Raw genomic sequence first — 21,907 nt, forward strand, 5'->3', positions numbered from 1 at the left:
AAAAGCCAACTTAGGTGCCAAAAGTTTCATTTTTGGGTGAATTATTCCGTTAAGGTATTTACCCTGTGATCTGACTTTTTATGTTATTTTGTCGTCATTATTTGGTTTTAAGGAGATAAAAATGGTAAAATAATCTCAATATTATTGTGGCAGTAAATGTTTTGGACGGATTTTACAGTACGAATACACCGACTTAAGTGCCAAAAGTTTCATTTTTGAGTGACCTATTCCTAATGGGTTTACCCTGTGATCCGTTTTCCTGGGAAATTGACTTTTGATGTTATTTTGTGATCATTATTTGGTTTTAAGGAGATAAAAATGGTCCTTAGCCACCTTGATTGACATGGCAATACAATTCTATCACAATATTATTGTGGCAGTAAATGTTTTGGATGGGCTTTTCTTGGAGTGGGCGGGTTTTGGGCTGGTATTGTGGCAGACATGGGCTAGTCGAATGTTTTTACATTAATCATTTCAGAGTTGGTACATCCTTTTGAGAGAGAAATTGGATAATATTTAAAGTGCTGGAAAAAGTGCTTGAATATCAAAATATTATCCACCAGCACCTGATCAGGGTACCCGCAGGGTCTTAAAAAGTCGTAAATGTCTTAAATTTCAATTTGTGTGTGTTTATTCTGGGGTGTTGTAGTTCTTTCGCTCGCTAGTCCAACTATAGTTCACTGCATTACAACTGCAAATGAGACCAACATGCATCTTCTATTGCAGCCAATCAGCTTTCGTGTTATTGGCGCGAGTCTCTTTCGGATTGTACCACAGATACTGTAAGACTCATAAGATGGATTTTATTCTTCAGCTAGTTCTCCAGCTCTTTCAGTTTCGCGATCGTGAAAGTGAATCTCTCTCACCTGCCATCTCGCATAATGACAAATAAAAGTATGATATGCCTGATAGCACAAAAAAAAAATTAAAAAAAGTTAATAAAAGCGATGAACCCCGTAGATTAACCTAATATAGCCCAGCCCTAACCTATACCTGTCTGTTGTTAATGTAAAATAAAAATCCTTGGGAAAACCAAACAATAGCTACTTAAAATTAAAGCAATGTTTGTATCTGTATCTTTATGTTGTATTTATGTGTCCAATTGTCATTGGTTTATAAGTTCTTATTTTATTACTTAATTACTTGAGAACTTTTTACTTATATTAAGCAATTGCTTATTGCTGTGGTTTACTTTTTGGTTATATTTCCCACCCCAAGCGATCGTGTTATTAAAGCTAGATAGCATAGCACACAGCCTTTTCTTGTAAAACCAAACAAGATTCATGCATTTTGTTTGTTTTATTGCCATGTGTGACTATTGTGTATCTAACATAATAATAATAATATGATAAATGTGGCATCCTAATTATGAAAATAATGGGGCAGGGCTCGACATAAGCAATGGCCCGATAGCCCGGGGCCAGTAAAAGCGTATGTCGGGCTAGTTGAATGGCCATCCGCAAAGGCAAAACAACGAGCCAACAACGACACAATCCAGCGTATGGTGAAGTTAACACTGCTTACAATATCGTGAAGAGTGAGCTCCCCTTTACTGCCTAAGTTACGAGAGAATGGTCGCTCTTCTCAAGAAGAATGGCGAAGACCGATGTAACGTTAACAGTTAGCATGTCGAAGGTAAGTGACTCAACTAGCTAGCTAATATATTACCGTAACTTAGCTTATAAATGATAGATCCAAAGTGCGATTGCTTGACTTGTGTCATGAGTGAATTTGGGTGTCATTCCAAAGGCAGCGCACGTGCGCTCCGAAACAGACCGAGACGAGACGAGTAAATTATACTTTCGGTTTCATGTGCACGTCAGGGATGGCTGACGCAAAACTGTAGTTCCGAAGCTTTGCGCGATCCGAAGCGCAGATGTTTCGAGTCGAACGATCCGAAGCGTGATTCAAAACACCTATGTCATGTGACTACAGCTAAATTAAGCCAAAAATATCTTATATAATGCCACAATTCTCAATATAATATTGAACCGTTCGGTACGGCATTCACGGTTCAATACGCGCTTGTGTATTGCGTTTTTTCCGGTTTCGCATTTAATTAATTATTTTTCTACAAATTCTATCATTTGCCTCCATCCCAATACTGAACAACGCGACATACATTCACATCACACATTAGTGGTAGAGTTATACCCACAGAACACTATATATTCACAATCATGAAAGTTCATTATTTGCATGCGTTTTAAAGCCTTGCCGGTTTCATTCGCGTGCGCGGTTTTAACAAGCGCTTTTCCCAGCGCGCGCACTAAACGCCTGTCAAACACGTGATTACTGGACTAAGTCGTCTTACTGCGCTAATACTGTCAAATACACACAAGGTTAACACAAACACAGTTGGTTATGTCTAAAGTGAAAGTAAAATCGCGTGTGTCTGTATATTAGATGCAGTATATTAGACAACAGCGCAGAAGTGAACACGCGATCCTTAAAGGGACAGTTCACCTCTAAAATTATGTAATTAATCGCTCACTCTAATATTGTTTCAAACCTGTATTCATTTCTCGATGACAATTTTCATTTTTGAATGAACTATCCCTTTAATGTTTATAAAAGACAAAGAGAAAATCACTCAATGCTCTTGACTGAAAAACTAATACAGTAGCTTTAATAATAATCAGTGTATATTTTATAGTGAAGTCTATGTAGTGTTTTGATTTTACATTCATTCATTCAATTTCATACTTTAATTCTGCTGTACAGCTCTGAGCTGCCAGTGTAAATCTTACATATATATATATATATATATATATATATTTATTTATTTTATATTATACAATACACTAGGAATGCAAGGTTTTTTTTAAAGTAAAGTTTTAAGTTTAAGGTAGTTTTTTCAATTCTTTTAAGTAAAATAAAGAAAGAGTATTGCAATAAAAAATGTCTTTTTTCTCCTTAACCTCTTGCTGTTCCTGTCGCCTAAGAATAGAATAACAAAAAATGTATGTGACAAGCCATCAGAACCGAACCGAAAACCGTGGTTAAAAACCGAGGTATGTATTGAACCGTGGACTAACTGTATTGTTGCATCCCTAATATATATATATATAGTTTATTTTTAGGTTTCTCTATGTTATTTATAGAGAGCTGTGGGAGGGCTGTATTGGATAAATTAAATAGTTTATATACATTTTTATAATTATTTTTCTGATGCTTTTCTTTGTCATATGTAACAATAACTTGCATATAATTGGATATGACTGTTGGTTGGACAAAAAAAATATTATTTATATATATATATATATATATATACAGCAATAAAAAAAAATCATAGTTACAATGACAATTTGGTTATTTTTGCATGTCTCCAGGGGCTCTCTAGCTCTTAATTCGTGTAATCCATTTGCTGTATTGATTAATCCTAATGTATACAATACCTACAGCTTAATGGAAAAGTTTTCCGTATATTTCTTTCAGGGCCAATAAAAATATTGAAGGGGCCAGCAAAACTCTGATCTACTGTATATGCAAGTATCTACTGGGGGCATGCAAGTTTTTCGCAAATTTCTGGCATTTTGACTTTAAAAAAAATTCACAAAAAATGATATAGTGAAATCCTGGTGGGATTGAGCTATGAGGAAGTGCAAGTTTACTAATACTTTGTTCAATCTGAATAAATTAATTTGCTTTGCAAGTGATTCCGTATTTCCTTCGTACGTTTTTAAATTTGCATGATATAGGTCTTAAAAATGTAAATTTAATTAATAAAGGTCTTAAATTTGACTTGGTGAAACCGGCAGATACCCTGCTGATGCGAAATCAGTGCTACTGCTCTCAAACGTTAGTCTGGAGCCCTGACATGACATCTGCATGACTCCAACTGAGCCTTCAGACGGATTGATCTACTCGTGTCAGTCAAAGAATGGATGTTGGTTACCGCATGGGTGTAGCAGTTGGCCGCGTGCTCATAACACGTGGGCTGGTAACGGCAGTTGGCGGCCGCCCGGGTGTTCATAAACCTGAAACACAACAAACGGTGCACACTTACTATTGTGAACTATAACCATTATATTTCTTTATACAAGTCGTTTAAGATAATGACAAACATAAATGTTTCACACTACAACATTTCCACACGATTAAAATCAAATGAAATCTCTTTTATACTTCTGTAATGCTGGGTACACACCAAAAGATAATCGGGCTGATTTTGGGCCAATTTTTCCCCCCTTCCGACAATCCTAGCTATGTCCCGATTATCTTGATGGTTCTAAAGATTATCTTATCAGATTTTCCTGTGGTGTGAAGTGTGTTAAGAGTGTCAGAACCTGCTCGGAAGAACATCGGAGCCGTCCCAATCGCGAATCGCGAACATGTTGAATATTTACGATCAGAAATCCTGATGTGTGGGGAGAACCCCGAGGACAAACGCGCGCACACTCACGTGAAACGACATAATATTCAATACGAAAGCACGCTGAGAGATGAAATAGTCATGAAATGAATGACTATAACTCTGACTATAAAAAGGCAATTTCAAAGAGAATAATATATATTTTCCAAGAGACACCTGAGGACAACAATTATAAAAAAAACATAGCTGTGTGATTTTTTTTTATTTACCTTTACTCACCTCTAGCTAACTCTGCAACATCAGTGTTTCCCACACATAGACTAATTAGCGGCGGTGCGCCACAGAATCAAACTAGCGCGCCGTTATTCATTAACCGGCCGCCACATATTGCGCGTTGTTATTCGTTAACTTTTTAACGCTATTTAAAACACGCAGCATATTCGTTAATTTCCTTTTCTTGCTCTCTCTCTCCATCTCTCATGCGTCTCTCTCTCTTTCTCTCAACCCTGCTTTTGATATGAAACTTGAAAGTCTAAGCTTTTAAAATTCAATCGAAATTCAAACAATAAATATAGCGCTAATGTGGCATTTTAGTTTAATAATATTTATTGAATATTTTGAGGATATCTTTTGGTACTATAGGCCTACTATTTGTGCAATAATTATGGTCAATTAATGACCACTTAAATATATTTTTTTTTATTATTTATATTACAATTAGTGTAGTAATTAAGGTTGAAATAGAGAATTCCAATGCAAAGAGGCAAATTAGAGTCATTTTGTGGCTGGAAAAATAATTTTTATTTGTAACGTCATTACCCACCATGTGGATGAATGGCTCTTTAATACATATACATGTATCTAGTCTGGTTGCTCAAAGTATTGCAGATCATAACTGCTTACTTATTTTTAGGTTTTGCATTTAAATACATATTTATGATCAAACTTTATTAAAGATTTCTTTAAATGTGACATTTTAAAACGTTAACAATTTACATCCTAATATTTTTAATGATACTTATATAAGCACACACAAGTGAATATTAATGAATGCAAGCAAATATAATTTACCCAAGAAAAGTTTAAAATAGTGCTAAAAAGGCAAACTTTCCTTATATATGTACAGTAGGCTATATGAATTGATATTGAATCAAGATCGAAACCGATATTTGTGCCAATCACCGCCATGCTTTATTCTGAAGTCTTGCGAGATTTTGCGAGATTTCCTGTGTTTACAGTCGGGACTCTGGTTGAAAATCTGTGTGTGTGTGGTGTGCTGTCTTTGTCACGTCATGGCACACCACACACTATCGGTTAAATCTAGGATTATTTGTCCTCATGTGTGTGGTCTATCACATTTTGAAAATCTTATAAGATGTAAAAAATCTTTTGGTGTGTACCCAGCATTATACAGATGTTTTTGGTTTTGTCAGGTGTGTGTGTGTGTGTGTGTGTGTGTGTTTGAATCCTAAACTCCTCGATGGATGCAGCAGTGATGTCAAACATGGTGGCGTCTGATGCAGTGGTGCGTGCTCATTAAACACACACACACACACACACACACACACACGTCCGTATCCATGCTGCATTCCCCTCTGTCCCTCCCTCCCTCCCTCCATCCCAACACCCATGCAGACGAATCCTGACACTGCTGATGTTCGGAGAAGAGATATCAGACCATGAACTGAGACAATCTGAGTGTTAGTATAGAGTCAATTAGTAGACATGCATGCGCTGATATTATCTATGCAAAATCTTATCTCTGCATAGAGGGAGCAGAGTCAATAAATCTTTACCGGCAGGATCAGTTACTGATCCGGGAATACAGTATATATCTAACAAGAGAATAACCGATAATACAGCAATGCTATTTTATAAAGAGATCCGAGTATGCTATGAAATAAAAGATGTGTTATTCCGGTTTATCACTGTGAAGCTGCTTTGAAACACTCTGTAGTGTGTAGAGCACTATAGAAACACAGGTGACTTGGCCTGATCTTTGCATCAAGAATAAAGGTCAGATTAGAGACTATAGAGTCAGCACAACATCTGATCTGTAAAACCCCGCCTGGGCAAAAAGAAAAAGTCGCCGTAAGATTAAGAGTCAATGATTGGATCATTATTGCAGTGATTATCATGTTTCTACCATCCATTCGTTTTGATTGTCGTTCCGAAAATTAGCCCATTATTTATTTACCCTCAATTCATCCTAGGTGTATATGACATTCTTCTTTCAGTTTTTGAAGTCCATAAAAAGTGCATCTATCCATCATATAACTGCTCCACGTGGCTCTGGGGTGTTAATAAAGGCCTTCTGAAGCGAATCGATGCGTTTGTGTAAGAAAAATATTCATATTTAAAATGTATAAAGTAAACACGTAAATTGCCTTCCGTGGAAAAGTGTTGAATGTTGAAAGTGAAACTCAAGATGTGTACGTGACGTCATGACGAGCGGACCTGGTCGCGTTAGTCTTTCGATCGGCAGGGGAACTTTCAACAATTTTTCCATAAATTGAACACGGAAGGCGGTCGGCCGAAAGTTTACTTGATAAAGTTTTACATATGAATATTTTTCTTACACAAACGCGTCGATTCGCTTCAGAAGGCCTTTATTAACACCCCAGAGCCACGTGGAGCAGTTATATGACGGGCAGATGCACCTTTATGGACTTCAAAAACAGAGCAACTATTAATCCAGTTCTTATGCTTGGATTAGCCTGGACTTTTGTGATATAACTCCTGAAAGAAGAATGTCTTATGTGGCGTTCACACCGGACGCGATTCGCGCGAAGGTGGACGCGTGTACATTTTGAGTTTACTCGCGCGAATCGCGCGTGAAATTCGCGCGAATCGCGTGTGACATTCACTGCACAACAGATGCGAATTCGCGTCATGGGCGGGGCTTCCGCCAGCAGCTCGTCTCGTTGAGAAATGGCTGACATGGGCTGTGTTTACACGTCTTTTTTTTTGTTCATATCTACTGTTAATGTGTGACAAAACGTAGTTTTAAGACTTTTTCAGTCGATAATGTAGTTGTTTAAAGCTCAAATCTGTGGTTTATTTACATAAACAGTGCCTATTTGAACATTTATCTCTGCATTGACTTAACATGTAAATCGCTCGCGCGAATCGCGTTCGGTGTGAACGCACCATTATACACCTAGGATGACTTGAGGGTGAGTAAATTATGGGCTAATTTTCATTTTTGGGTGAACTATCCCTTTAATTTTTCATGAGTCTGCGTGTCCTTATCCGAGAAGAGGCCTCACTTAATTATTCATGAGATTGCGTGTCCTTTTCCGAGAAGAGGCCTCACTTAATTATTCATGAGATTGCGTGTCCTTATCCTATGAGAAGAGGCCACACTTAATTATTCATGAGATTGCGTGTCCTTATCCTATGAGAAGAGGCCTCACTTAATTATTCATGAGTCTGTGTGTCCTTATCCTATGAGAAGAGGCCTCACTTAATTATTCATGAGTCTGCGTGTCCTTATCCTATGAAAAGAGGCCTCACTTAATTATTCATGAGATTGCGTGTCCTTATCCTATGAGAAGAGGCCTCACTTAATTATTCATGAGTCTGCGTGTCCTTATCCTATGAAAAGAGGCCTCACTTAATTATTCATGAGATTGCGTGTCCTTATCCTATGAGAAGAGGCCTCACTTAATTATTCATGAGTCTGCGTGTCCTTATCCTATGAGAAGAGGCCTCACTTAATTATTCATGAGTCTGCGTGTCCTTATCCTATGAGAAGAGGCCTCACTTAATTATTCAGGAGTCTGTGTGTCCTTATCCTATGAGAAGAGGCCTCACTTAATTATTCATGAGATTGCGTGTCCTTATCCTATGAGAAGAGGCCTCACTTAATTATTCATGAGTCTGTGTCCTTATCCTATGAGAAGAGGCCTCACTTAATTATTCAGGAGTCTGTGTGTCCTTATCCTATGAGAAGAGGCCTCACTTAATTATTCATGAGATTGCGTGTCCTTATCCTATGAGAAGAGGCCTCACTTAATTATTCATGAGTCTGCGTGTCCTTATCCTATGAGAAGAGGCCTCACTTAATTATTCATGAGATTGCGTGTCCTTATCCTATGAGAAGAGGCCACACTTAATTATTCATGAGATTGCGTGTCCTTATCCTATGAGAAGAGACCTCACTTAATTATTCATGAGTCTGTGTGTCCTTATCCTATGAGAAGAGGCCACACTTAATTATTCATGAGTCTGCGTGTCCTTATCCTATGAGAAGAGGCCTCACTTAATTATTCATGAGGCTGTTATCCTATGAGAAGAGGCCTCACTTAATTATTCATGAGATTGCGTGTCCTTATCCTATGAGAAGAGGCCACACTTAATTATTCATGAGATCGTCTCGTTGAGAAATGGCTGACATGGGCTGTGTTTACACGTCTTTTTTTTTGTTCATATCTACTGTTAATGTGTGACAAAACGTAGTTTTAAGACTTTTTCAGTCGATAATGTAGTTGTTTAAAGCTCAAATCTGTGGTTTATTTACATAAACAGTGCCTATTTGAACATTTTATCTGCCGTTGTCGGAGCTGTGAGCTCCAGCGGACAGCGCGCTCAGCGCACGTGAAAGCCGGCGAGGGCAACCTTTCCTCGGCCAGTCCTTCTGCCGTCTCCCGCTGGCTCTGATGTCTCTGTGGTGTGTCTCGAGCTATAATTCGTCTTGTAACGGCCGATCTTTGGTCTTATGGATCTATAATTTGTTCCCTGGCAAATCGTTTAGGCTGAGGGCAAAGATACGTTTCATTACTTTATATTTTTAGGCTATAACTGTACGTTGCAGTTGTAACGTTAGCCTACTAGCACTGACTTTGAATGTTTGACTGCATTGTTGCTTTGTTTCATGTATAGCTTGTTATACATTACTGATACTTTTGTATTATTGATCATACATAAACTTGCATTTAACAAAAAGAGACTGGGTTGTGTTTCATGTCATTTAATGTTATCACAGTGATAATCATATTGTCTGAACCAGATATCAATATACAGATTTTCTCTTCATTGTTGTCACTACTAGAGCAAGCTCCTGATTGGTTAACGCGGCGCGAAATATCCGCCAAAGTTCAGATTTTTCAACTTGAGCGTTTCAAAACGCTCAAGTCGCGTCCTTCTCGCCGCCTCAATCGCGCGAATCGCGCGAATCTCGCCGCCTCATTCGCGCGAATCGCGCCGCAGAATGCCATTTCGCGTCTCTGCATTGACTTAACATGTAAATCGCTCGCGCGAATCGCGTTCGGTGTGAACGCACCATTATACACCTAGGATGACTTGAGGGTGAGTAAATTATGGGCTAATTTTCATTTTTGGGTGAACTATCCCTTTAATTTTTCATGAGTCTGCGTGTCCTTATCCGAGAAGAGGCCTCACTTAATTATTCATGAGATTGCGTGTCCTTTTCCGAGAAGAGGCCTCACTTAATTATTCATGAGATTGCGTGTCCTTATCCTATGAGAAGAGGCCACACTTAATTATTCATGAGATTGCGTGTCCTTATCCTATGAGAAGAGGCCTCACTTAATTATTCATGAGTCTGTGTGTCCTTATCCTATGAGAAGAGGCCACACTTAATTATTCATGAGTCTGCGTGTCCTTATCCTATGAAAAGAGGCCTCACTTAATTATTCATGAGATTGCGTGTCCTTATCCTATGAGAAGAGGCCTCACTTAATTATTCATGAGTCTGCGTGTCCTTATCCTATGAGAAGAGGCCTCACTTAATTATTCATGAGTCTGCGTGTCCTTATCCTATGAGAAGAGGCCTCACTTAATTATTCAGGAGTCTGTGTGTCCTTATCCTATGAGAAGAGGCCTCACTTAATTATTCATGAGATTGCGTGTCCTTATCCTATGAGAAGAGGCCTCACTTAATTATTCATGAGTCTGTGTCCTTATCCTATGAGAAGAGGCCTCACTTAATTATTCAGGAGTCTGTGTGTCCTTATCCTATGAGAAGAGGCCTCACTTAATTATTCATGAGATTGCGTGTCCTTATCCTATGAGAAGAGGCCTCACTTAATTATTCATGAGTCTGCGTGTCCTTATCCTATGAGAAGAGGCCTCACTTAATTATTCATGAGATTGCGTGTCCTTATCCTATGAGAAGAGGCCACACTTAATTATTCATGAGATTGCGTGTCCTTATCCTATGAGAAGAGACCTCACTTAATTATTCATGAGTCTGTGTGTCCTTATCCTATGAGAAGAGGCCACACTTAATTATTCATGAGTCTGCGTGTCCTTATCCTATGAGAAGAGGCCTCACTTAATTATTCATGAGACTGTTATCCTATGAGAAGAGGCCTCACTTAATTATTCATGAGATTGCGTGTCCTTATCCTATGAGAAGAGGCCACACTTAATTATTCATGAGATTGCGTGTCCTTATCCTATGAGAAGAGGCCTCGCTTAATTATTCATGAGATTGCGTGTCCTTATCCTATGAGAAGAGGCCTCACTTAATTATTCATGAGACTGTGTCCTTATCCTATGAGAAGAGGCCTCACTTAATTATTCATGAGATTGCATGTCCTTATCCTATGAGAAGAGGCCTCACTTAATTATTCATGAGATTGCGTGTCCTTATCCTATGAGAAGAGGCCTCACTTAATTATTCATGAGATTGCGTGTCCTTATCCTATGAGAAGAGGCCTCACTTAATTATTCATGAGATTGCATGTCCTTATCCTATGAGAAGAGGCCTCACTTAATTATTCAGGAGTCTACGTGTCTCGCTTAACACGGCAGCATCCGTTGATTGACAGGCGCTTCAAAGAGTGAGATCACATTCAATAAGTGGGAGATGCATTAATGGATCACAAACGAGTGTTTGTTTTTGCTTTGTAAGAGTTTCTGCATTGCATAAGTTCTTTTCAGTAGATCCAGAGTCTTCAAAACAAACGCGATTCATCCACACTGTGAGTGTAACCGCTCTTTACGGCCCATTAACCAGTCAAACAGCTCATAAAACTGTTGTCAGTCAGTCTCCGCTCCGCAGCTTAACCACGCCCACTTTTATAGCACATTTCAAAACTGGCGAGAACTGACGGCTGCTGAAACAGGGGGTTCATGACCCTTTAAACAACCCTGAAGGAAGACACATCACGGCCATATTCCAGGATGACAATGTCAAGATTCATCAGCTCAAACTGTGAAAGAATGAAGGATCATTTTCACACATGAATCGGCACCTTTGAGTCCAGACGTTAAATTCATTGAGTCTTTGGGATGTGCTGGAGGAGACTTTACACAGTGCTGGACTCTTGCTTTGTCAATACAAGCTAGTCGAATGTTCAGTGAAAGTCATCCCAAAAACACAAACACCGTTCTCACGAACAACTCGATAGCATGAGCATGACATATTACAATTATTAGAGGGTTTTATCGATCACTAAAAGAGGAACCAAACATATATTAGGAGTTTATTATCTTACTTTTCGGACACACTTTGGGAGCTGAAACAGATAGTGGTTTAACGTTATAGGATGTGGAAATAAACGGGTCTTTATCGTCGCTGAAGTGAGCGACAATACGATCACAAATGGACAAACAAACATTACACGCGAGTAGTGTTAGACCGATATATCGGGCCGATATTTGCGTGTATCGGCCGATAAAATGCTGTTGCGTTCGCAGATATTTTTTCCCCTGCATTATTTACAGACAGGCGTCCACAGGGCAGCTCTCGCCGTCTTCAAACTGTCTTGCTCTCCCTCGCGCATATTAATCAGGAGATTTTGTCAATGTCTTCCAATTGCTGGGTTGGTCCATATTCAACCCAACTTGGGTTATTTTTAACCCAGCATTTTTTAGAGTGTGACCATTAAATGACTAGGTTGTAAATGAAGTATAGTACAGTCAGTGTGCACTTTATTATGCTGCTTGCTTGTTGATACTGTGTGCAATAGTGTAATTATTTTATTTATGCTTAAATATTTATTTTCACAATTTATTTTCACCACTGAACTCTTTTTTTTTTTTTCTTGTTCTACCTCACCTGTTTTGATAATTTGATAATTATAGTTTTTTTTAGTTCAAAAAATGTTCCTTTTTTAAATTTTAAATTATCCTGATCATTGTGTCATTTTAATGTTGTAAATTGAGGGAGCAAAAGCAGTATCGGCTCAAGAAAATCGGCAGCCCGTATCGGTCATCGGCTAAGGCTGATGAAAAAAAAAAAACGGTATCGGCATTAAAAAAAAATCCATATCGGTCAATCCCTACACGCGAGCATATTCAAGCAAAAGCCAGCATATATTAGTTCTGTGAAACAAAACAAAACCAATGTTACTCGCCTATGGAGAAGAAATAAAGCAACGCTCGCTCCTTGAGTTCTCTCCAGCGCTGGAAAGCTGATTATAAGCCTTCTTTTGTTCCACACACATCTTCCACATTTGTTTTTTATCTGCCATCTCTCTCTTTCTGTCGTCTCACGGCTAATGTCCGTCCTGTGTCCATCTCTCTTCTCCCCGTCATTAGTAGACACGCCCCTTACTGCTGATTGGCTACAAGTTTCAGGGCTCAGACTAACTCTTTTCACTAGGAGCACACTGGCCACCAACTGAAAATTTTAGGGGCACAACCAGAAAATTTGGGGGCGCACACCGTAAATCCACATGCTAACCAAATCTACTAATTTCCACTGTATGACAAATAAATACTTTGATAATACAGGGCTCCAGACTGACATTTGAGAGCAGTGCCACCAGCGGAGGAAAATTTATCATAAGGTTGATTTAATCATAAAATTACTATTGTTAATAAGTGCAGTTACTAATAATAGTGCATGTTTGTTTATTGGAAATTTAACAGTGAAGCGCTGAGCTTGAATTGTTATGCAGAAAAAAATGATCTTTTATTAACAACAGTAATGTGCGAAAACCTCATTTTGTAATATTCCACTCTTATTAAATGTACTATTGTTCTTTTATAGTATCACACTGAACTAAAAGGAACACTCTTTACTTGTTTTCTGTGTAATCCAGTCACAATTTGAAGACAAGTTTTAGTTTTCCATGAGACTTTATGACTTCCTATTTTTTTCCATATATTAAGGAGTGGAAATGTCTAATAAGTGCTCCTATGCCACCACCTACTGGTTATAGTGTTTTTTTGTTTGTTTGTTTTTTGCCGTAAAGTGGCCAGCACCTTTAAACTTTTAGTTTTACAAATCATCACACTAAAAATAATATTAAAATTTGATAGAGCTTTGAAGTGCTGGAAAAAGTGTGAAACACTTGAAAAGTGCTTAGATTTCACTCTCAATAACCCCGAGATGAATAATGTAATAAAAAAGAAAACATTTGACTTTTTCTTCCACAATACCATGGGGTGTTACTACATTAAATCTAGGGCTGCGCAATATATAGAAATTATCGAAATATCGCAAATGTACATATTGCAATTTGCATATCGCAAGGGTACGCAATATCTGAATGATTTTAATAGGCTACTTCAACATTGTGAAAAGTGTATGTTTTATGTTGACGCATATCGCAGAGAATAGACTGAGCTCACGACTGTTACTTATGTGACTTGCTTGACGTTAAGAGGAGTTATTAAACGCAATAACTTGCGAAAAACAACTCCTTTCAGTCTTGCTCTGTCTGACACACACACACACACACACACCGAAACGTGCGCACAACACAGTCGGTTATGCTTTAAGTGAAAGATATCAGTTGGGAAAGAAATGGATTTTACACACTTAAAGCAATATCGTATCGCATTTCGAATATCGCATTATTTAACAAGTAGGGCTGTAACGATTTGCCCAAAAATAAAAACCTCGATTAATTGAACATTTTACCTCGATTACGATTAATGAACGATTTTTTTCTTTTTTCTTTTTTTGCCCTCACAAGGTTTTTGAGTAAGTTCACTGATAAGGTTTGTACTGTAAATATGTTCTACATATTTATATATAGAACAGGTGGATTTTTTTTTCTAATGAAAAAGTGCATTTCTTTGTGATTTTCAAATACTTGACGGAAACGGTTCACTTTCAGCAGTTGTTGTCTATGGGGCAGATTTCTGCTTGTTGTACATCAGATACAGATACATTAGCACAGTAGGCCTACATTACATTTATCTGAATGCATTAATGAGAGAGTGATTGTGTGAATTACTCATACCGTCTCTATTCATTATGAAGCTGTGGTTTGTACTTCAAAAGGTATTAAAATGTACGCCTAACGGTTGAGTTTCTAAGCTACTTTAGTGACTTTACTTTAGTCACAGGACGGCGTTGAGACTGCGTTTCTGCGCGCGATCTTCGCGTGATGTGCGAGCTTCTGTCTGAGGGTTCGTTTGTCACAATATATCAGGCATTAGTTCAACATAATACACATCTGATGGTCTAAACTCGCTTTAATGTTCAAACTGGCAGGGCTTAAACCACATACAAATGACAAAGCTTTGTGAGGACAGGTGAAAGAGGTCTGCCTTCAGGGCGCGCGTGTCGTCAGAGACGCGACACGGCTCGGCTCTGTGCCACAGAAAGAAGCTGAGCACTGAACGGAGAAGTTTTCCGTATTGTTGTTTTTGAATAGTGCACAATCGCTATAAATGTTGAAACTGGCAAGCCTTTAAACGCATGTACTTGACAAACTTTATGAGCACGAAAGTGAAAGCGATCTGGCTTCAGGGCTTGCGCGCGCCGTCTGTGTGTGTGTGTGTGTCAGCGCGTAGGCTATAAGAACAGCAATTAACTGACCTGTATAAACTGTGTAAAACATGCAGCTACTATAGTGATTCTGGGCATCTATAAACACAGATAACTGCTCCTGCATCTCTGTGTGTCTGCAAACTGCACTTGATGTGACTGACAGGGCGGAGTCATGTGAAAACCGAAATAACCGACATGGGAAAAATACGTCGGTTAGAGGTTCTGAATGTCGGTTTCGGTTATTTTTCGATTAATCGTACAGCCCTATTAACAAGGATATCACATTTTTCTTCAATACCGCACAGCCCTAATTAAATCCATGGTGAATGTTTAGGATTTGTGGACTGAAACCCCTGAATGTTTCAAAACTCCTGGTCTCCACGTCAGCTCTGTTTGTTCTGATATCTGTGGTTTATAACAGAGAATTCTGCACCAAACGCTTCCCACTAGGTCTCGCAGTAGTGATGTTATTAATCCTGAGGTGCATTTAAATGCGTTCTCACTGGATCTCCCAGCGCTGTTTAGTAACGGTGTCGCGTGATCGAGATGTTTGTATGAGCTCGCGCTGTGATGTCTGTTATTGCTCCGAGCTGATAAACAGTCCGCACAGCACAGCTCAAACAAGTAACGCGGTTCCGTTACGCTTTAGTTTCGTCTGCCATGCGATGTTTCTCATATGTAACAGAAATGGCAGCTCTTATCAGTTGCACCAGCAGGAAAAAAGGTCGCACAATGCGACAATTTAGTCGCAGTCTCAGGGTATCTGCAGGTTTCACCAAGTCAAATTTAAGACTTTTTGAGATCTTTTTAAGACCATTATGAATGAAATTTAAGACCTATAAAAAGGAAATGCAGTCACAAAATTACTTGCAAAGTAAATTAATTTATTCAAATTGAACAAAGCAATAAACTTGTATCGATTAACTTGCACTTCCTCATAGCTCAATCTCACCAGGATTTCGCAAAATTTTTTTGGTTGTGATTTGAGATCAAAATGAAAGAATTTGTGGTCATTTCCAGAAATTTGCATTTGCACTTTTTTCATAATTAGGGTACCACATTTACCACACTATGTATTATGTTAGATGCACAATAGTCACACATTACAATAGAACAAACAAAATACATAAATCTTGCTTATTTTGGTTTAGGAATAATGCAGGATCTCAAAAAAATGCATGTTGATTTTTCGTTGTATTTAGTAATCGCAGAAACATGAAAAAACTGGAGGACTATTAGCTGAAGAATAAAATCCGTTTTATGTGTCTCTGAAAGAGACTCCAATAACACGAAAGCTGATTGGCTGCAATATAAGCTGCATGTTGGTCTCATTTGTAGTCGTATTACAGCAAACTATATTTGGACTAGCGAAAGAAAGAACTACAAAAAAAAGTGCTAAAGTGCTGCAGGATTTCAATGAGCATTAGAGGTAGCGTTACATGGACGTTGGAAAATTATTTAAGACCTAAAACTGAATACTTCAGCGAATTTAAGACTTTTTAAGGCCTAAAATTTAGATTTTTAAATTCTAGACTTTTTAAGACCCCGCAGAAACCCTGAGTCTGGAGCCCTGAGTTTGTTTTGGCACTCGCCCCGAGACACTTTTTCTAAAGCATTTTTGAAATATCACTTACCCCACCTTTAATGAAAATAAATGCTGATGTTATTTCCATCAAGAGTTGCGTCCATATTTGTTCAAGGGCTTGTATTGACAATGCAAGAGTCCAGCACTGTGTAAAGTCTCCTCCAGCACATCCCAAAGTCTGTAATGTGCCAGTTCATGAGTGAAAATGATCCTTCATTCTTTCACAGTTTGAGCTGATGAATCTTGACATTGTCATCCTGGAATATGGCCGTGACGTGTCTTCCTTCATGGTTGTTTAAAGGATTTGTTCACTTTTAAATAAACTTTTGCTGATATTTTACTCACCCCCATGTCATCCAAGATGTCCATGTCTTTCTTTCTGCAGAAGGTTTTGGATGAAAACAGTCCAGGGTTTTTCTCCATATAATGGACTTCAATGGGACCCAAACGGGTCAAGGTCCAAATGACAGTTTCAGTGCAGCTTCAAAGGGCTTAAAGCGATACCAGACGATAAAAAAGGGTCTTATCTAGCCAAACCATCAGTTTCTGCGAGAAACCCAGCAGTATTTATGCTATTATTTTACCTCTTATCAGACGAACGTGATCATCTCTGAGCTCAGCCATAACTTCCGCTAAGTGAGGTCAAATAATAGCATAAATACTGCTGGGTTTCTCGCAGAAGCTGATGGTTTGGCTAGATAAGCCCCTTATTAATCGTCTGGTGTCGTTTAAAGCCCTTTGAAGCTGCACTGAAACTGTCATTTGGACCTTGAACCGTTTGGGTCCCATTGAAGTCCATTTTATGGAGAAAAACCCTGGACTGTTTTCATCCAAAACCTTCATTTCTTTTCGACTGCACTGATCTTGGATGACATGGGGGTGAGTAAATTATTAGCAAAAGTTTATTTAAAAGTGAACTAATCCTTTAAGAAATGAAAAGCTACACACTCCATCAATTAGGGTTGGAAGAACTGTTGCCAAACATAACATGCTAGAAACACTGCAATAAATCATTAGATTTGCCTATTTAAATACCACTCTTTTTAGGCAGGGCAGTGCATATGCATGATCTGATCTCCAAACAGAAAGTCAATAAAAACTCTGGACATGTGCATGATCTGATCTCTGCATTAGGGAATGCATGGTATGGAGTCAATAAAAGCACATGCTCTGCTATATGCATGATCTGAATGCATTAATAATTGCATCAGGATGTCAGGATGAGGCACAGTCTGATCTCAACGATACAGATGCATGGTCTGGCATCTGGATATAGATGCACGACATATTCAGAATATGATTTGTCAACAAAAAGACACAATTAATCACCAATAATAGACAAACAGCCACCCAGAACACACAGATCAGACAATGCGTACTGCTAACCGGCTGGCTAGCCTCTGTACTCACCTCTGGAAACTATTCACCCTCTTCATCTCGCGAACACACAAATAAAAAACAGATCTGAGATCAGCTAAATGAATCAGAAGATGAAAATGAATCAGATGTCCGAGGCCTGCGGCAAAATCCCCATTCACAAAAAACAATCCCAGACCGAAACCAAACGCGTCCGTGCCACCATAACGGCTCAAACACACCCTAAACCATCCACCCGTCACATCATTCCATCTTGTGTCGGATCCCTCTCTCTCTCTTTCTCTACCTTTGTCCCTCTTTCTGTGACTATCAAAAGCCGGAGACGGAGTTGTACATTTTAAGCATTTTTTTTTCTTCGGCAGACATGATTGACGGGGATTTTAGCCAATGGGAGCGCGTTAGGCGTGAGGCGTTGATGCGTTCGACCAATCATCGGCGCGAATGATATCACTTTGTTTGACGTGACAAAGGAGGGCGGGACGTATGGTGGCGAGAGTTGCTTGCCATACCTGTTTGAATCATGCCCTGTATTCAAAAGTCACATTGAACACACATTCTTTTGTCATTCAGTTGTAATTCAAAACGATAATTATTAGGGGTTGACTGTAATTCAAACGGTGAGCTGCAAAACAGCGTTTATTTCCTTATATTTCTGTGACAATACCATTTTTTCTTCTTCTTTTCTGTATCCCCTCATGTTCTTATATTATCATTTTTTTGTACAGAATTATACTTATGCCATAAAAAAGTTTTTTTAGAGTACTATATGTAAATATCATGGCAGGCTTCTGCACGTGGTAATCATTGAGTGTTAAAATTACCATTTTAGTAGGCAATAGGCCTACTTTAACATGTAAATACCATGGTATATGGAAATGCTTCAGTTCAAAAGTATGTGGTATTACCATGTGATACCACGGTAATGCAACTTCCTTTTTTAAAAGCACAAGCCTCTGATCTCTAGCATGATATTTCATTAATAAAAGGTTCTTTATTGCATCCCACATGAAAAAACTAGTATATTATAGCTAGTAAAATTACTCTAGTATAAATACTATAGTGTTTTTGAACCATATAGTAAAGATACTACAGTAAATTGCAGTATATTATAGTATTTACTACACTTTGTTAACTTACTGTGGTATATTTACTATAGTACGGTTCAAAAACAAACACAGTATTTACTATAGTAATTTTACTATAATATACTATAGTATTTTTTCATGTGGGATTGGTCGTTTCATGAAGTTTCCATTCCTCTAAAGGTTCTTTATAGTGGAAAATGGTTCTTTAGATTATTCAAATGTGCTTCTAAGAAAGGAAAAAGAGGTTATTTTAAGAACTGGGAACCAAAAATAGCTCTTCTATGGCATCAAGTGTGAAAACCCCCTTTTGTAATCTTTATTTTTAAGAGAAAAGTTGTGAAATGTGCACTTGTGCTCCTGTTTTCCCCTCGGGATGAATCATATTTGTGGTTTTGCACACTGAACACACACGCAAGCACGCATAATTGCAACTAATGGCGGCAAAGGCAAACTTGCACAATATCAATGCGAAATGCCAGCATTAGATGTCACTGAACATTTACGCACGGCTCTGGACAGTAACGAAGTACATTTACTTGAGTAGCCTACTGCACTGTAAAAAAATCATTGTGATTTTAACGGTAAAAGACTGTAAAAATGCTACGGTGAAAAACAGTTAATTGGTTAACAGAAAGTTTCCGTACTATATACGGTGACTAACCTTCCATTTAATTTACAGTAAAATACCATTAAATTTACAGTTTTTGGAAGTGAAAAAGAACCAGTCATTGTGTAATTTACAGTGAAAAAAACGTAAATTGCCATTCCCAGAATTCCCTGCGTGACACTTCGCATTTGATGCATTTTTGTTGAAATAACTGTTTTGTCTTAGTTTGTTCTAATTAATTGTGTACGTTATGGTTTTATGTTACATCTAATGTTGTTAAATTAATGTTTATTGCATTTTTAAAATGTCACGTGTGTTACCATGATGGTGTTTAGTGTTTGTGTGAAAGACTCTATATAGTATTGTCCTCTTAAAAACTGCTTGTGATGAGCTTTGATTCATCATGTGACTCTCATCTCCACTGTGATTGGTGCTTGTCAGTATCGAAGGTACATAACAGATATTAGTATTTCAATAGGTCGATAATTTAACATTATTTCAGTTAATTAAATACGGTTTTTACCGTAAATTTTGTATAGTGTACATGTAATTATTACAATATAAACCTTTTATTGTACAGTTCAAAACCATATAATTGAAAGTTTTTTTAACCATAATTATTACATTATAAACCTTTAAATTATATGGTGCTGTCCCGTAAAACCTAAAACGTTACTGCCGTATTTTTTACAGTAAAGTTCTGGCAACTACAACTGCCGTTTTTTTTTACCGTAAATTTAATGGGGATTTTTTTTACAGTGTGTACTTAAGTACACTTTACTTGTATCTGTACTTTACTTGAGTATAATTATTTCGGGAAACTTTGACTTCAACTTCACTACATTTGAAAGACAAATATCGTACTTTTTACTCCAAGGTCCTCAAAGTCAAAAGTCGTTTCTGTAGCAGCTTTGAAAGTCAGTGGATGGTTTTTTTCTTCTTTAAACGTTTTTTTGTTGTTGTTGTTTTTTTGCAGACAGCCTATCAGTAATCACTCTTGTATAGGATCATGTGAGAAGACAGAGGCCCTTATAGTCATGCGCGTTCAGGGAAATTTCAATCATTTTGAACCCTTTGCGTGGTAGTCAAAACCAATGCTGCCCGGCTCTTAATGCTATAGAAACAGCCCAGTTCAGCCGGTAGAGGAAGTTGAGAGGGCTAAATAAACCGGGGGATTTACACTAAGACACTAACAGGAAGGCTGATCCTTCTCTTCCTCCTTATAATCTTTCTTGACGTATATCTGCACAATCAAATCTTCTATTCCCGGCCTATCAGTTAACGTCAATGTATGCTGTACACCGTGATGTGGCGTAAACAGACTAAACTCTATTTGTCTTTCTGACAGTCTATCAATCAACATGCAAATCGACATTAAGGTCAGCTTATGACGCCTCAGCCATTCAGCTTGACTACAGACCAACATTCAAGCTGATTTAATTAGTGTTTGGCACCGTATGTATTTGTTTATCCTTTCACAATCGCTCTAGACAAGTGACCTGCAATGCCTAATGGATCTTTTGGTGGCTTGGCTTGTCCTGACGTTGGTCCAGAAGGATTTAAGGTCGTCTAGATCCTTACAAAAAGTGCACGGTTGTATACACACAATGTGATTTAGCCAAGGAGGACGTGTTCCTGGGAGGGGGGTATTCCAGAAAGCAGGTTATGTGACATATCTGGGTATGTTTAAGAGGAAGTAAGCGGATAACCTCAACTTTTGCTCCAGAGTTTGCTCCATGATCCAGGGTTAGTTCTGTCACAACCCCTCTTTGAGAATGGACACGAAAATGCACTCGAAACTTAAATGGCTGTAATTCAAGAATGCTTTGGAATTTAGACCTAAGGTTGGTCTCGTTTTAAAGACAACACTCGGCAGATTACTGCTGAAGTGGAAGCTCTTAAAAAATTAAGTATAAATAAGTTATGGAAGTTTAAATTTAGTGTAAATTAAACATACTGTACTAAATATGTTTTATTTTATATAAAATATGTATTTTACAAAAAATGCATTACTCTAAAATTACTATAAAATCAAAGCCATATGTCTATCCAAGTTGTGTTCCAAATTTGAAGTTGATATCACAAAAATTAAAGTTCCCATGAGATTTTGTTTAGGCGATATACCAAAAACAGCCACCGGGTGTCATCCACATGCCATTGCTTTTTTTAATGCAGTTTCCTGTAAATTTCTGTCCAAATATCACTTCCATCACAAAACAGTCATCAAATATGGAACCTT

General features: G+C 38.1%; 1 protein-coding gene across 2 annotated transcripts in view; it reads right to left on the reverse strand.

The window, feature by feature from the left end:
* Window positions 1–21,907, reverse strand: part of mmd (monocyte to macrophage differentiation-associated) — a 54,429-nt gene that overhangs the window by 21,951 nt on the left and 10,571 nt on the right. Inside the window, exons 1-2 of one of the 2 annotated variants that reach the window (XM_079819160.1) lie at window positions 18,010–18,330; window positions 3,899–3,980 (exon numbers count right to left, since the gene is read on the reverse strand). In XM_079819160.1, coding sequence (XP_079675286.1) covers window positions 3,899–3,980; window positions 18,010–18,035 — 108 coding nt within the window. In that variant the 5' untranslated portion in view covers window positions 18,036–18,330. Of the gene's footprint in view, window positions 1–3,898; window positions 3,981–18,009; window positions 18,331–21,907 lie in introns of those variants that run through there. The other variant, XM_079819159.1, reaches the window with a different exon arrangement.

The sequence above is a fragment of the Gobio gobio genome (genome assembly GCF_949357685.1).
Source record: "Gobio gobio genome assembly, chromosome: 1".
NCBI classification, from domain to species: domain Eukaryota; kingdom Metazoa; phylum Chordata; class Actinopteri; order Cypriniformes; family Gobionidae; genus Gobio; species Gobio gobio.